This window comes from Bolinopsis microptera, chromosome 8, assembly GCF_026151205.1.
Source record: "Bolinopsis microptera isolate Bmic1 chromosome 8, MBARI_Bmic_1.0, whole genome shotgun sequence".
NCBI lineage: Eukaryota > Metazoa > Ctenophora > Tentaculata > Lobata > Bolinopsidae > Bolinopsis > Bolinopsis microptera.
Window position 1 is genome coordinate 2,742,856 of NC_087079.1, and position 17,156 is coordinate 2,760,011.

At 36.8% G+C, this 17,156-nt stretch overlaps 1 protein-coding gene across 2 annotated transcripts in view; it reads right to left on the minus strand.

Moving 5' to 3' along the window:
• Positions 1-325, minus strand: part of LOC134819725 (ras and EF-hand domain-containing protein-like) — a 60,611-nt gene extending 60,286 nt beyond the window's left edge. For both annotated transcript variants that reach the window (XM_063829823.1, XM_063829824.1), the window contains exon 1: positions 117-325. In XM_063829823.1, coding sequence (XP_063685893.1) covers positions 117-306 — 190 coding nt within the window. In that variant the 5' untranslated portion in view covers positions 307-325. The remainder of the gene's footprint in view (positions 1-116) is intronic.
• Between the last annotated feature and the right edge of the window lie 16,831 nt (positions 326-17,156).

The following is a 17,156-nucleotide window of genomic DNA, read 5'->3' on the forward strand; positions in this document are numbered from 1 at the left end:
ACCTAACCACGAAACCAGGGAACTAAGCTCATACCTCATTGGACGCCCACTTATGAACGCGAGCTTAGTCGCACACCCACCCACACATTTGCGCACAAACACTCGACCAAACATACCTGATAAACTAGAGAGATTACAATCCGGAGTGTCCAGTTCCACACTCCGATTCCTCAGAGACCCCTGCTCCTGGTTATTATTCAGGTTGTTCAGGATATTTACTGGGGCTATCTCTCCTATCCCTCGTCGCTGTCGCAGCGATGGAATTGTCTTGTTGGCCACACATCTCCCCAGCCACAGCTCTGACATTTCACCGCCGCTATTATAAGTTATAATATTATATATATAAACTAAATATGTTTAGTTTATATTATATATATATAATTAAGTTATTATAAGTCATTAAGTTATCATAAGTTATTAAGTTTATATTTAGTTTATATTTAGTTTATATTTAGTTTATATTTAGTTTATATTTAATTTATATTTAGTTTATATTTAGTTTATATTATATATATTATATACGTATATATACGTATATAATTAAGTTATTATAAGTTATTAAGTTATTATAACTATAAGTTATTAAGTTACAGGGTGTTTCAAAAGTCTGGCCAGGATGTTCTTTTTGGATAACGCTCAAACCATTTGTCTTAACTTTCATTCTGTAAAAAGTTATCGGTAGTTTTAAGGTTTAATGGTGACTTCTCAAGTTTGTACGTTACCATGACCACCATAGCAACCGTAATCAGTCCCCTAGCAAACGAAGTAAATTGAGTTAATTTTTTAGTTCAAGAGGATATGACTGACATTGCTCCTTTATAAACACAGCTTTTGAATACAAAATCTAACAAGTAAATTGACGATGATAGAAAGTCGAAATCGTGAAACAGTACCAAGGATTTGTAAGTTAAATCACGCAAATTTACCAGACTTTTGAAACACCGCCGCTATTATAAGTTATTGAGTTATTGTTTATCAAGGGTTATAGCCGGCGACTATATGTTTATTTATTGGTAGGTTTATTCGGAGAATCCAGTGTATTTTCAGGGTAATAAGGAAGAATATTAGTACGCTGCAAATAATGCATCTTGACGCATACATCATTTTTCTACCAGCTAGGAGACTCAAAGACATAAAATATAAATAAGCCTCATAACTCTTGACGATTCAAATCCCTCGAATATCGAAGCAATAATTAGCTAGTATAGAACCAGCTGACACGGCCAATGATAAACCATGAAGTGACACAGATCTTAAAATCGAGGATGGATATACCTAAAGGTTTAGAGATTATTAGGGGGGGGGGGGGGGGTCCAAGGGGAACTTTGGGGAGTTTTGGGGAACTTTTTTTTGGGGAACTTCAGGAAACCTGGGGGACTTTCCCAAGTTCCCCAAAAAATTATCAATGAAACAAATAATTTTGGGGAATTTTGGGGAACTTTTTTTTGGGGAACTTCAGAAAGTTCCCCAAAATTCCCCAAAGTTCCCCAAAGTTCCCCAAAAAAATTATCATGCCAAAAAAATTATCATGCTGCAAGTATCAACAAGTAAGTCAAGATTATACCTTACTAGAAACCCGCCGCTAGTCGAAAGCTTTGTTCGAGGAAATTTTAAGCGTCAGTTATGTTTTAATTTCTCTTCATCATATAGCCCCAAAACGATACTTTTTACCGCATCAAAAAATTTCAATCACAACCAAAGTTATAAATATATATAGGTATATAGCGTCATGAGGGTAAATGTGAGCTAGTTGTGAAATTCTGATATTTCAATCGAGAATGACAGTCAATTGAATTATTGCCAGGCAATTAAAATGTTTAACTGCGCAAAATTATTTGCGTAATTAGAAAACAACAATATTTTTGTTGATTGTGTGTGCGCGGCGTAATGTCAGCATTGTGTGTAGCTCTAGCGAATTTAGTATCGAAAAAAAAGTATCGATACTTTTTACTGCATCAAAATATTGCAATCACAAACAAAGTTATAAGAAGTCATAGCGTGAGCGTAAATGTGAGCTAGTTTTGAAATTATGACGTAGCATACAGCATAACAACGCGCGTTGTTAATCTGTGGTTGCTCGCGCACGTGCATTTTTATCGTTGCTACGCAACAGCGCAGTAAACCTTTGCTAAAATAACGCCATTATTCTAACGATTATTTAACCTCACTTCCGACGTTAATTATAAAAAATCTAAAGCCTAAATCAAAATTCTAAGAATGCTATAGCCTATTCCTATCCTTTTTCTACAACCCTGCTAAAAATGGCGAGGTTTCAACTCCATTTGCGAGCTGGGTTTGGCTTCACCAGAGGGTCATTTTGATGTCGATTTTCGGTGTTTTTTCTTCTATGTCCCCGTTGCCGGGGAAATTTCGTCAAGTTTAAAATATAATATAGATAATAACATACATGTTAACATTAATGGGTATTAATGTATATTAGAGAAATTTTGAATAATTTTGAATAATTTTGAATAATTTTGAATAATTTTGAATAATTTTGAATAATTTTGAATAATTTTGAATAATTTTGAATAATTTTGAATAATTTTGAATAATTTTGAATAATTTTGAATAATTTTGAATAATTTTGAGGAATTTTGGGGAACTTTTTTTTGGGGAACTTCAGAAATCTTGGGGGACTTTCCCAAAGTTCCCCAAAGTTCCCCTTGGACCCCCCCCCCCCCCCCCCCCCCCCCCTTATTAACTATCAAAGTAGTTTCATGATTTAAGACAGAAGGTGTGTCAGTATCATAGCGGGTAATATGTCTACCAGTTAGGAGACTCAAAGACATAAATAAGCCTCATAACTCTTGACGATTCAAATCCCTCGAATATCGAAGCAATAATTAGCTAGTATAGAACCAGCTGACACGGCCAATGATAAACCATGAAGTGACACAGATCTTAAAATCGAGGATGGATATACCTAAAGGTTTAGAGATTATCTCGTAGTTTCGTGATTTATATTTATTAAGGCAGAGGGTGTATCAGTATCATAGCGGGAAATACCGAGTACTGCACTAAATTACTAACAAAATTCTAGAAAATGTTGAAAGAGAAAGCAAATCGCTATAATAGCGTGAGCTAAATCCGGGAATTGAATTCAAAATTTAGCCTTATATATTCCCGAATTTGGCTGAATGGCATATCTGGTTCTCGGGTTCTATTTCGGTCAAGAGTTGGCTGGTTTGAACTAGTCAAATTATCAGTGCCCGGGATATAACTTGATAATTTAGTTTACCGTTTACCAGTTAATCCGGGGGGGGGGGGGGAGGTACTAAGTGCCGTACGTGACGTCGACTTAGTGCAGTTTTGGACTTTACAAAAAGGACCCACCCGCCCCCTTCACGGTACTAACTGCTTTTTCGAATAATATCTAGGACACCCACCCCCTTTTGCCGTACTAACTGTTGAGAAATCACGGTACTAACTGAGTCTTGGTATATAAAATAAGATACCCACCCATAAATTGCTTTAACTCTTTAAACAGCTCATTAAACATTGGGAAATGGGCAAATTATACCCACTATTTAGTATGGGTTTTGTTTTCAATGTAGTCGAATTAGATAAAAAGTTACAAACAATTTGTTTTAATTACAAAAAACTCAAAAAAAGCTCAAAACCCATTCCCAAAACTGAAATTTGAGGTAAAATGGGTTTTTTTGGGGTTGGACACCCAAAAAATAAACCCCTTAATACAAGAGTACTAACTGCGTTTTGGAAGAAAATATGACCCACCCACCCAACGTCACGTACGATTCCCCCCCCCCCCCCCCCCAAACCCCCCCCCAGGTTAATCACCAGCCAGCCATAACTATAAGAGCCTCTAAACGAATCTTTTAAGATCTTTAAAAATTCTTTAAGATCACTTTTAATTGTCAGGGATAAGTCCATTTACGTTATTCACCACTTCGCCAGCCAAGGTCCAAGGATGGCAAGCATATTTGCTTGGTCTTCTGAAAGCGTGAGTATTTAAAAAGTCTTGGCAAATTGAAAGATAATTTAAAATATCAGACTTTAATTAATTGTAAGTAAATATAAACGTTCGAAAAATCAAAACCCGAAAAGTGGATGATCAACAAATAGTATTAAAGCTATATCTCTGCTGCAGTGATTTTAAAATTCAACGATCAGGAGCGAGCAGTGCGCCACTTGACCATTAAAAAAAGCGCTGGCCTCCCAGTTAAGGAGATAAACATGACAAAGAAGTATGATAGGGGGAAGCAGCAATATTATAAAGAGGAAGCTTTACAACTTTATGAACTATTTAACTGCTAAACAGCAGAGCAGTCTACTGTGTAAGTGTAACTGTGTGTGGTCCTCCAAATCACTGCTGTCAGAACAAATTGGTACGATCCCAGAGCTCGCACAATACAAATTATCTAATGTAACGGAGAAGAAATGCCTGTGTCCTATAGTTATATAATATATATCGGTTATAGCCCATTCGACGTGGAGTTTGGTTATTAAGGTGTTCCTTGGAACTGTAAGCGGAGAGGAGGAGATTAAATATCAAATTATTGGCGCCTATAAAGCTATAAAGCTGTTTACGTCAACAAAGCAACTCCAAATAGTAGGAGCCAGGTGGATTGAACTTAACTGGTCAAAAAAGTTGACTCAACACATCTCCCCCTCCTTCAACACATCTCCCCCTTCTTCAACACATCTCCCCCTCCTTCAACACATCTCCCCCTTCTTCAACACATCTCCCCCTCCTTCAACACATCTCCCCCTCCTTCAACACATCTCCCCCTTCTTCAACACATCTCCCCCTCCTTCAACACATCTCCCCCTTCTTCAACACATCTCCCCCTTCTTCAACACATCTCCCCCTCCTTCAACACATCTCCTCCTCCTTCAACACATCTCCTCCTCCTTCAACACATCTCCCCCTTCTTCAACACATCTCCCCCTCCTTCAACACATCTCCCCCTCCTTCAACACATCTCCCCCTTCTTCAACACATCTCCCCCTCCTTCAACACATCTCCCCCTCCTTCAACACATCTCCCCCTCCTTCAACACATCTCCTCCTCCTTCAACACATCTCCCCCTTCTTCAACAGAAGGGGGGAATTTTATTTTTACACTTGTGTCTTTCCCTTCCTGTCCAAAAACATTATATGCCTTTAAAATCCTATTTACAATAATCATAGAAAAATATAAAAACGTAGAATATCATAAATAAAACATGACTCACGAGAATGTTGAGTGGGGAACTCCATATTTGAAATAAGGTTTTTTCATTTAAACGCGGAATATCGAGGCAGGTTTGAGAAATAAGTTCGAATTTGGTATTTTAAAAGCATTAAATATGACCTCTACCGTGATTTCTACCGTTTTAACCCAATAGGAAACCCAGTTTAACCGGTAATTGGTAAGGTGGAATGACTTAGCCCGGTAGCCACCCAGGGAGTTTTTAATGGTGATGATTTCTTGACCACTGACCAGTTAAGTTGAGAACTTGACGCTTCGCAAATAGAAATATATTTATAGGTTACTTGGTAATTTTTGGTGAATTCTGATAGATTTCACCAAAAATTACCAACTAACCTATAAATATATTTCTAACACATAGATAACGATTATTTGTATTCAAATCAGGCAATAAGTTACTAGTCTCTCAAATCGGGCAATAATGTTTAAGTCTTTCTAGAATAACAGAATAAGATATTTTGGTATTGGAAAATGGTATTGGAAAATGCGCATATTATAAATTATTAACGGTGATTAGATTGATTGAGGAGCACTACCCAGAGGCATTACTCGGCACTAACGCCTTAAAATCTTTAATTACAATCAAATATAAATACATCAATATGCACACAATGTATAAAATATGAATAATGTATAAAAATTAAAATATGATTACGCTATTAGCAAATTTGAATAGTACTACTATTAAGAATTTCTAAATAACTCTTATCTCTTGACATAAATTTAGAACAGCGACACAGGGTCTGAAGAATGCGCGGTGATATTTTTGTCTTGTAAATCAAAATGACAGTGAAATTGCGCGGTAGCGATAGCATTGTAGAAAATGCTCGAAGATAGTCATATTTCGTTATGAGGTTAAAATTTTGTTGCTCGTTATTATCAACGTATGTTGTACCAAATTATTTAAATTTCTAAAAGTACGAAATTTGAGTTGTTCCAGTCCTTGTCATCCGGGTTAAGTGCTTGTGCAGTAAGCACATGCTTGCTGACTGTAGACTTGAATGAATTTAGGAATTTGTCTTGTAGGCAAGTCGTGACATATTTTATGTCCTTGTTAATAATGTTGACTGTTTTGTTATATAACTTAGGCCCAATGTAAGAAATGCTCTTGTCTGAATTACATAAACGGTTAAATGGTACTGCAAAGAACTCAGGTTCTCTTCTAGGTGCGTTTAAGTTTAAAACAGTGAACATTCTTATAATATTTGGTGGTGCAGTGTTAGAATAAACTTTGTGCATTAAGCATAATATACATTTAGCTATCACGTTCGGTAAAGCTAATACTTCTAGTTTATTGAAAATTTCCTTTGTGTGTGAAGGTGTACTGTTCAGATCTTTGTCATAAAAATAGCGGTGGTATTAGTTATCTGCAGCGCGAATGCCCTTTTTCTGGGCCGAGAAGACTCTTTTAACGGAGTTTAGCGATCTTGTTCCCCAATTAGAATATTACGATGAAACACAACAAAACTAATGAATCTGGCTTAACATTTACATTTACGTGTTAGAATAAGAGAAGAAGAGATTGAGCTATTACACCGATTTAGAGTCTGTACAAACAAAGGAACGAGGTATGATGAGGGGCATCTATCATTATTCTAACATTAGCTTATATACAGGGTGTAGGGTGTAGGGTGTAGGGTGTAGGGTGTAGGGTGTAGGGGGTGGGTGTAGGGTGTAGGGTGTAGGGTGTAGGGTGTAAGGTGTAGGGTGTAGGGTGTAGGGTGGGTGTAGGGTGTAGGGTGTACGGTGTATGGTGTAGGGTGTAGGGTGTAGGGTGTAGGGTGTAGGGTGTAGGGTGTAGGGGGTGGGTGTAGGGTATAGGGTGTAGGGTGTATGGTGTAGGGTGTAGGGTGTAGGGTGTAGGGTGTAGGGTGTAGGGTGTAGGGTGTAGGGTGTAGGGTGTAGGGTGTAGGGTGTAGGGACTAGGGTGTAGGGTGTAGGGTGTATGGTGTAGGGTGTAGGGGGTGGGTGTAGGGTATAGGGTGTAGGGTGTATGGTGTACGGTGTACGGTGTACGGTGTAGGGTGTAGGGTGTAGGGTGTAGGGTGTAGGGACTAGGGTGTAGGGTGTAGGGTGTAGGGTGTAGGGTGTAGGGTGTAGGGTGTAGGGACTAGGGTGTAGGGTGTAGGGTGTAGGGTGTAGGGTGTATGGTGTAGGGTGTATGGTGTACGGTGTAGGGTGTAGGGTGTAGGGTGTAGGGTGTAGGGTGTAGGGTGTAGGGTGTATCAAGCCACCTTAAGAGATTAAGTAAACACTTGTAAAATTTTTGAATGTGCCCACTAAAAATTAACATATAATGAGCGCTAAGAAGCGCAAAATGGCTGGTTACTACAGCAACTCGTAGCACTTATAAAACTACCTGCCCTTTGAGTCTGTGTCTGTATATACGCACCTCACGCGTTACTGAGTTACTGTATTTTATAGTAATTGTAAGATCCTGTTAATGCAGCCATTTACCCTTAAAAGCAACTTTAATGCTGCAGTCTACTATATAAGTATATAGTACTAGTAAACAACTCTCAAATTATTCATATTCAAACAAGGGCATGAATAATATGTAATATTCTCCCAAATACTGTGCTATCTTAGAGTTTCAGTTTTATATTCCATGACGAAGTACCTAGTTGCTTGGCAACCTACTGGTTGCTAAACAACCTACTGGTTGCTAGACAACCTACTGGTTGCTAGACAACCTACTGGTTGCTAGACAACCTACTGGTTGCTAGACAACCTACTCTTTAATTTAGCGTGTTAGTAAGTGTGCCAGTACCGTAATAAAGGGCCCGGTAGCGTGTTTTTAAATGGCACATTGAAACAATGGTTACTATAGTTACAATGGTTTTGTCCTTAAAATCGGTACCTGTGTCTCTGAGTTTTCATGTGTTAAGATACATATAACTGTATTCCAGGCGATAGTATTGGTTTGACCATTGTGCTTGCTTATTTATCTGCAAATAAAATTCGGCTTACAATAAGAAACTGCTTATTTTGTCTTTAGAAAATGAGATATCTCAGGAACATCTCCAACACCTTTTTCACGCATTGAGCCTTAAAACAGAACAAAAACTAAAATACTAACAAAACTAAAACACTGAAAACAAACTAAACAATAAAAATAACAGGGCGGGGGTCACACATACGTTAGGTATTTAAATAACATAGCCATGTCTCATGGCTACAGCAGCTGATATATGTAGTACAAGGTGGTGTATTGTTGGGACTTAGTGTCTAGTCGGCGAGATAGCAACCGAACGTAGGAGCACGCTTACGTACCAGCACGCTGAATAAAATAGTGAATTTAGCAACTAGTACTACTTTGTGCATTTTAGATGATGCAGGGTTGCAAGAATTAGCATTTAAACTGGCTGTCAGTTTGAGGATCGCCCAACTTACGACAACCATGCTCTACCTATAATGGTGGAAATTAGTTGATCTTCTGGTCCTCGTGAACTTAGTGAAGGATCACCAAACTAAGATAAACAAGGTAGGAAGGAAGAATGGGTGAAAGTGGCACTAAAAACAGTTTAACCACGATTTTAAGGATAGATCAGTTATCACTGGAAACTGGACAAGCGTGATGTTCTTGCGTCCGGCGTAGAACAGTTGGGTAGTGGTTAAAATGCAGTCGAGTATTAAACTGATCAAGCAAAGTTAAGGATAACTAAGAAATTAACAAATATCTGCAGAGTCACAGGAAGCTCAATCTTAACGACATATTATATGTTCCATGTTATCTGTGGAACTGGAAGAAGGGAGGGGAGTTGCAATAATTAACGAAGATGAAAAAAGGGGTGACTTGACGGATTAAATAATTTAGTGAGAAAGAAATTTTATTATTTTATTCAATTTGACAAAGAAAAAATTAAGTACTCATTTCGTGAACCGATAAAATGATATCACTTGCAATAAAAACGAAATTTATATAAATCATGCCATACTTTTCCTAGTGCACTCAAAGTCCAAAGCCTATTAGTATTATAATCATTTAACATAGCTATATATGAACGGACTTTTAAATTTTTCCAAAGTAATTTAATTTCCGCATAAAGAGTGGTATCATATTCCTCAAAATGACAAAGATAATTCATGGATCGACGAAATAATAGCACTTAAAATAAAAACGTACTCTCTACAAGCGAGGGGATGGCAGTTGCGAGCCGAATAAAAATCGTGTCAAATCTGCACAAGACGGTTGCAATAACTGCTATCGCCTTGCTTGAGCTGAGCGTCAGCAGTCAAATAATTTGCAACAAAACGCTTCAAATTTGGTAACATTTGATCAGTTCTGCAGAAGTATACAAGTATTATATATCGCAATACAGTATAGTACTGCTCCCTTACTGCTATCATATATAATATATATATATTATATTTGGTGGTAGATAAAGTAGGCAGCTGCAGGTTGACAAGGCAGTGCGGAAGTTATACTGAGTGCAGGTAATTAAATACAGCTGTATTATACAAGAGTGATATTAGGTTCCTCATTGAACGGATCAATCAGTGATATTTCAAGAGGTTCATCTAGGTTACTTAATGCATTGTGATTATTATTCTCCAACAAAGGATTCACAAGTGGTTAAATCAAAAAGAAGTTTAACTAAGTAACTGCAGGAGTTGTCAAAGGCGGAAGCAATGCTGCTGCTGCATGCAGATAATCAAATCCGGTAGTAAATTCAGGTCAATTAAAGAGCAACAATAAGTAGGACATAATATTAATAGTAGTATAGGTGAGGTATAATGTAAGTCGGATGTAAAGTGCTGAATACGGTTTGTTAGTCGAGTGTTGTCTACGGCGTGTCTCGTGATAGCAGCTCCAAAACGTACACGCAACGACAGAAATGGCAAATAAAATGGATTACATCTACACGACCTCTTTGAGACAACACGTGGGCGACGGGCGTGAGTGCCGCGCGTTTCTTGCATAATCAGAAAGATGAATTGTATCTGTTATCTTTCTGTCTAACGGCTAATATGTAACACTGAACATATCATACTATGATGTAATAAGTAGTTAGTAAGGCGTAATATAAGGGCGAGTGTAGTCTGGAGTTGGACTTTGGAGCAAAGTAGCATATCACGTGATTAAGTACGTTGGAATCATGTGATTGAGTACCTACCTACCTATTGAACCTATTGAGTAGTTGGTTGTAACTTGTATCATGGTAGCGGCTGCTAGTTTGGTTCACCAATAACATACTATACCTAATACTTTCAACACTACTGTATAAAAAATAATTTGAGATCATGAATACGATGTTGTAACAATGAAACGTTGAGTAATTCCTTTCCTGATAAGAGCATTTTTCCTTGTCGCATCGAACGGGATCAATACAAATTTACACAAGAATACATTGCAACCATGCGACTCATAAACAATATTCCAATCCGGATTTTACAATAATATATTACATTATCATAATATTTGTTAATATAGTTCCACACAGACAGTAAAATAATCTGAATGTTTGTTTGGCAAGTTCCCAATATCACTTGCATCCGAAACTGTTTAATATGGGCAACTATATATTCAGGATTATATTTTAGAATGAGATTGTATAAATATAATGATATTGTAAAATGCGTGCTAGTAACTACTTACGACAAGTTGTTATACTCTTTTAGCAAAAAAAACTGTTGAAATTTGGGAAACTATTGTTATTGCTTACGTAAATAGGCAAATCAACGTATTTTTAGCACGAAATGCATGAAAAGTGTTTTGTTCAGCTCTCGATCGAGTATGTTATAAGACCACCAAGCTAAACTATACTGAGTTATCTAAATGCTAAAAGCTTTTACCAAAGTATTTCTCTTTAACTACATAGTATTTTACCTGAACAAAAATCGTAAGAACTACGATCAGCTAAACGGCACGCAGAACGAAACCAAGTTACCAGAACCGCTTCGAACGAAATACTTTGATAAAATTAAATGGGATGATCATACTATCACTGATAAAACTATCACTGATAAAACTAAACTAAAAATAAGCTTCTTAAGAAGTCACGTTCCAAAGAATTATGTCATGATTAATAAGGTTGGGTATGTAAGGATGGTTTATGACAGACAATAATTGTAATGAACCTGCTGCTGCATTATGGGACTGGACCTGGGGTGTTATACTTTTTGGATAGGCTGCAACGAAAATGTAATCAACGAACTGTCAAAAAAAGGCCACTCATTGCAAAATAAAACTACATTGATACGACACCAAGGATTTTACAATCACTATTTTCTCATGATCTATACAGCTGTATAATTGCATTGTTCAAATATAATAGACTGGACCAAATAACCACAACACTGTAAGAACAATACACTGCTTTCTTACAGCAATGACTACTAGAATGCGTTTAGATTGAACAATAAGGCATTTAGTCGCTCACAAACCAAAACATTCCAGTAACACTACCGCGACTTTATAAGCCGGGTACAACCACTCTAGTGGCGGGGAGTGCTTAGTAACTTCGAAAAACTTTAAGAAACTTTGAGAAACTTTGAGAAACTTTGAGAAACTTTGAGAAACTTTGAGAAACTTTGAGAAAATTTGAGAAACTTTGAAAAACTTTGAGAAACTTTGAGAAACTTTGAGAAACTTTGAGAAACTTTGAGAAACTTTGAGAAACTTTGAGAAACTTTGAGAAACTTTGAGAAACTTTGAGAAACTTCGAAAAACTTTGAGAAACGTTGAGAAACCTCGAGAAACCAGGAACTTCCAGATAGCTCCCTAAAATGGAATTCCTGATTCCAGAGCTCTTGCTCTCCTAAGTTACACCAACTGTCAAGCAAACCTGACGCAGTCAAACCGGATTTGTTGCCACATCTTCCGAGTGACTGCTGACAAATTGAATATTATATCCGTTTCAATCATTTTAAAAGGTGTTTGCCTTGCATTTAATTTATTCACTCAAACGAATGTTATACTCAATTCATGCGCCTAAATGACTGCCAATCTTTAATTGGATCTTCAGCTTATATCATCAAAATATGGGATATTAAATATGATACATTTTGCAATATTCTAAAAAACTTCCTCGCACATTTAGCAATACTAGACGAGCCCGACATGACAAACGACAATGACATGTTGCAGAATTTGTCAAATTTAGTTGCTGGGACCGGACACTCCGCGAAATTGCAACCCCCTGTCAATTTGAACTAAGATTTTGAATTAGATTTATGGGTTCGGACATAGTTGAGGAAATAGCTATTGGTTAGGTTTATAGGGCTTGAAAAATAGTATGCAGCTAAATACATAATATATATATTATTTAATTATCGTGCTAAGTTTGAGGCTCAGTGTTAGAGTGTGATTATAAAAAGTCGTGATATGAAATGAAATGTCGGAGGATAAATTAATGTCTTCATCCCTTAATTTCTAAGGTCTTTTCTTAAATTCAGGCGATCAATTATTATCTTATTTGTACTTTAAGGCAGTCACATCCAAATGATCAAGAGAACTTCACTTAACAAGTTCCTTCAAGTACATTTTGATGTCGAACTAACCCCAAATCCCAATTTCCAAAGAGTAGCGTTTACTACATGTAACCGCCTTTCATCTGTGATCCGTGGGCCCACCTGTAGTAAAATACAAGCTCTACATTAGTTTAATTAGTTGGATGACTGCCAGGAAAATAGGCCCCGTCATTACAGAGGACAATATCCACACGAACGGCCGTGGTGTAGTTTGTAGGCTGCTTAATTAATCTCGTGGATGTAAAAGCAAAGAAACCCTTATTGAGGCTCCAGCAAAAGAGTAAAAGTAAAGTTCAGCGAGTTCCGTCTAGATGTACAATCAAGATTCTCTCACCAGCTCGGTTATCAGCCGAAATCTAATCAAATCAGAAAACGAAAGCTGAATAAGCCTGGTGAAGATGGTAGTGCTCGGAGTCCTGAAAGTTTTAATATCGACACAAGTAGTCCTCCTCGGACTGAAATGAAGTGGGACTTAACTTATATGAGAGCGGGGCTCTCGATTCATCGGGTTTATGAGATAGCTGCTTTTCTAAAGGTTCCAACAATTTCGATCGAGGAAGCAATGAGGCGAATGAAAGCAGACAAAGTCTAGATAACTATTTTAGTATAGAGCGGTAGATGACACACTTAAAACAGGATGCGATATTTTTGGACAATCCATTAGAACATTCTCAAATAATGTGTGAAATAGGTAGTGGTGCTAAAAGTTTCAAAACTTCAATTCAATCAATCATTCACGGACGTTAAGGTTGAAACGCGAAAAAATTATTTATGCTGCTCCAGGCCTCCAGCTGCTACCCTGGCGACAAAACTTAAATCAGATGTATCCATTTTACACATGAACATCTTGCTAAAATGCCAATATCAGCTGACAGATGACAGCTATCGCTCCAATTTCGGATATATAAGTGAACAGCTCCATTGAACAATCTATACGGAACCACCCTCAAGTCGTTGATACAAAGTACAATCCGTGAGGGCCGCCTCACGGATTGTACTTTGTATCAACGACTATTTAGAGAAGGAAACTAGAATAGTTTCAAGGCATTGTGTACAAGCACGAATTAATTTAGCTCTAAAGCATTGTATATTATAGCACGTGGGAAGGCTGCGACAAGACTAACATTTTTATGAATTAACTCGTCAGGATTTTATTTGTAACGCATTTTTCAATGACAACACTCAGACCTATATAGCGCTCTAATCTAGAAATGAATAAATCATGGCTTTAGTGGCTATCATACCATAAGATTTCAGTAATTTATACCATAAGATCGTATGCTAGCAAACTATTGTCGGTATTTCAAATTAAATTGCACGGTACTACCCTCGTCATGCCCAATCAACAACTTCACCCAGGTCATATTACAACTGCATCCAATTCCATGTACGACAACTTCTCCCAAATATTTGTATACCAGATTTTCAGGTTAGCTTGAGGGACTGCCTTGGTGCTTGGCTCAGATCTCGTGTCTTCCGATGCTTGAGGAGTATAATTGATCGCACCCTTTTTGGTACGATGCCATCATTTCACTTAAATGGTGCGTACCATGATCAATACGTTTAGCTGTTTAGTAGGTATTTAGCTGATAATCACATTTCAAAATGAGCAATTCATTTTTGTGTTGATGTTTGGATGCGTGCGTGTGAGTGTGACATACGTTCAAAAATGAGTTATAATTCCATAGTCTTCGTAAATACTCTTTATTATTTTGATTACAAAAGATTACAATGTATTCTTCAATGATGGAAATCTTTTTTAGTTTTATATTTTTAGTTGTTATGGACGGTTGATTTCGGAATAAAAACGTTTTGAACCATTTTTGAAAAATAAAAACGATTAAAAACGATAAAAAACGGTTTTAGTTTTAATTTTATTTATATTTTACAAAAAACTCAAAATTTTGGTCGTTTTCAAAATGTTGGCAATTTCAACAGTAGATATTTATGATTTTATAAGTGAATTAAGCGGATTCATTTGAATATCATGAATTCCACTTAAGGGAGGGGGTTCACCCTGACTTTTTTGTGAAACTTGGTTTCGAGATAGAAGTTGGCCAACAAACTATGACCAGTGACCGAACTTTTGGGGGGGGTCCCGGACCCCAACCGCCTAACTGTGCCCGCGGGGCAGCCACGCCCATATTTGGTCCAAATTAGGCCCAATTTAGCCAAATACCCTGAAGATGCCCAAAATCCAGATTTTAGGTGCTTTACTTGTAGCTAGTGGTCCCTTGAACTCGTATATGAATTTTCATCAAGATTGGCCAAAAAATGACTGAGTTATGAGCCAAAAACCATATGACCATATTTGGGCATACGCACCAAATTTGATCGATTTTGGTCTATAAATTGGTCAAATATCAATATTTTTGAATGAAACCAACTTTATATGGAAGGTAAGCTTATACTACACGTCATCTATGATTATCAGCTCAGTATCTACCTAACTGTGGATTCTGTGTTCAAATAATCGCAAAAAATGAACAAAATCGCCCATATCTCAGTTCACGATATTTGCAAAACTGACTTCGCTCAAAACAATAGAACTCAATAGGGTTTAACGGGTGATACTCGTAAAATATTTGTTTCAAATACTGTCGACGAGTCCAACTCGGTGCGCGTCTTGGTAGGTTATATAAAACCTACAAAATTCCACCTTTCCCGCCTCCCATCCCAAATAAAAACTTTAGAAAAAAAGTTTTTAACGATCTTTCGAAAAAAACATTTTTAACGTTCATAACAACTACAAACTAAGCTTATACTTATAGTTATACTTATATCATACAATATTTACTATTTATCGCAATACATAATTTTAAAATGTACTATACGGTTATACCATAACATCGTCTGTGAGCAATTATAATGCTTTTTAAAAAGTTGCTTCGAATTAAGTGCATTAGTAGAATTCATTTCAAAACTTACCTGCGCAGGTGCGAACTTTTAATCGAAGGTGTGAAAAGAAATTTCAATAAAATTTGCTAAGTCTATATATGAAAAAATGCGTCGCTGAAGGATAAAAATCATAACATGATATTGAACAAATGTGTCCATCTTCAATAATTCTTGCGTAAAGTTTCAGATTTCGTAATCGTATTTTATTTAACATTAAGAAACTTATAAATTTTTAGAAGCTGAGTAATAAATACTAAACAAAAACTATAACTACCAACTATAGTTACTGAATCACTGAATAACCTATGAACCTAAAAATGACAAATAATCCACAATAACTCCTAAATTCAGGATCAAAGATCAACTGAGTTTATACTACAGCGCAGATACAAAGAAATAAATATAAAACAACAAGTGAGGATAAAGTACCCGAGGTCACGTGACCCAAAACCAAGCACTCTGATTGGACCTCCGGTATCACGTGACTTGAACGGAGGTACATGATTGGCCAGGAGCTGATTAGCAACCACAATCTCATTGGTAGGATCTTATGTGTTCAAATAATACGTTGATTAATGAACGCACCAGCTAGGAAATGTCTCTTACATTTATATCACAGCTAGAAAACGTCATTATATAAAGAAGATACCCACCGTACCTTTTTTTTTCAAATTAATTGGTAACAATTTTCATTGTCGGGTAACTAGGAATTTTCTTTTAAAAACTGGGCTCTACGTAATTCAGGACAATATCTTATCCAGCTGTCTTTGACACGACTTTTCTTTTCGGCATATAATCAATAAAGTATAGCAGAAGTATAGAGGCCGACATTGCTGACGTAACATTATAACGTTGATAGAATTACTTTCCATCTAAAAGTAACCGACAAGATTGTTTAACAACTTTATTAATGTAAAACGAAACGAAATAATTTTAGTATAAAATTTGTTCAGCAAAGTACAGGTAATATAATCAATAATATAACCGGAGTACCTATGAAATATTATAATTATAAAATCACTGAGCCGGTCAAAGCTCATTTTATCGATTGACTGCAGATTAATATATCACAACCACTTTGCAGTAAAGCCAAAGGCCGACTTGGCGACTTCGGCCGTTTATATTTATTTCAAATTACATTAACTATAAATATCTTTAAGATGACATATACAATAAATATGGATCTCCAATACACACAGCTTTCTCGACTAGACCCAAAATTCCATGTTTTATTTTTGACATTATTCTTTGTTGAAAAGTGAAAACTCTTAATTACACTTTTCAAGCGTGCTAAATCACTTAGTTCTACTGTCGATCTTCGAGATTTTTCTAAAAGGGCCCCTGACACTGTGACAGTTGAAATCTACCTGATTCGATGTATTTTCGAACGCTGATTCCGAATCACCCCACATGACATAGGGTTAAAATGCTCCCCTAGCGAGATATCGGCGAAAAACTGTTTCGATCACGTGACATGACCATATAAGGAAGTTGGTCTAATTTCTCGTTAGGGTTAGGGTTTCAGCATATGCTTCAGTTAGGCCTAGGGATTGGGTTAGGGTTAGGGATG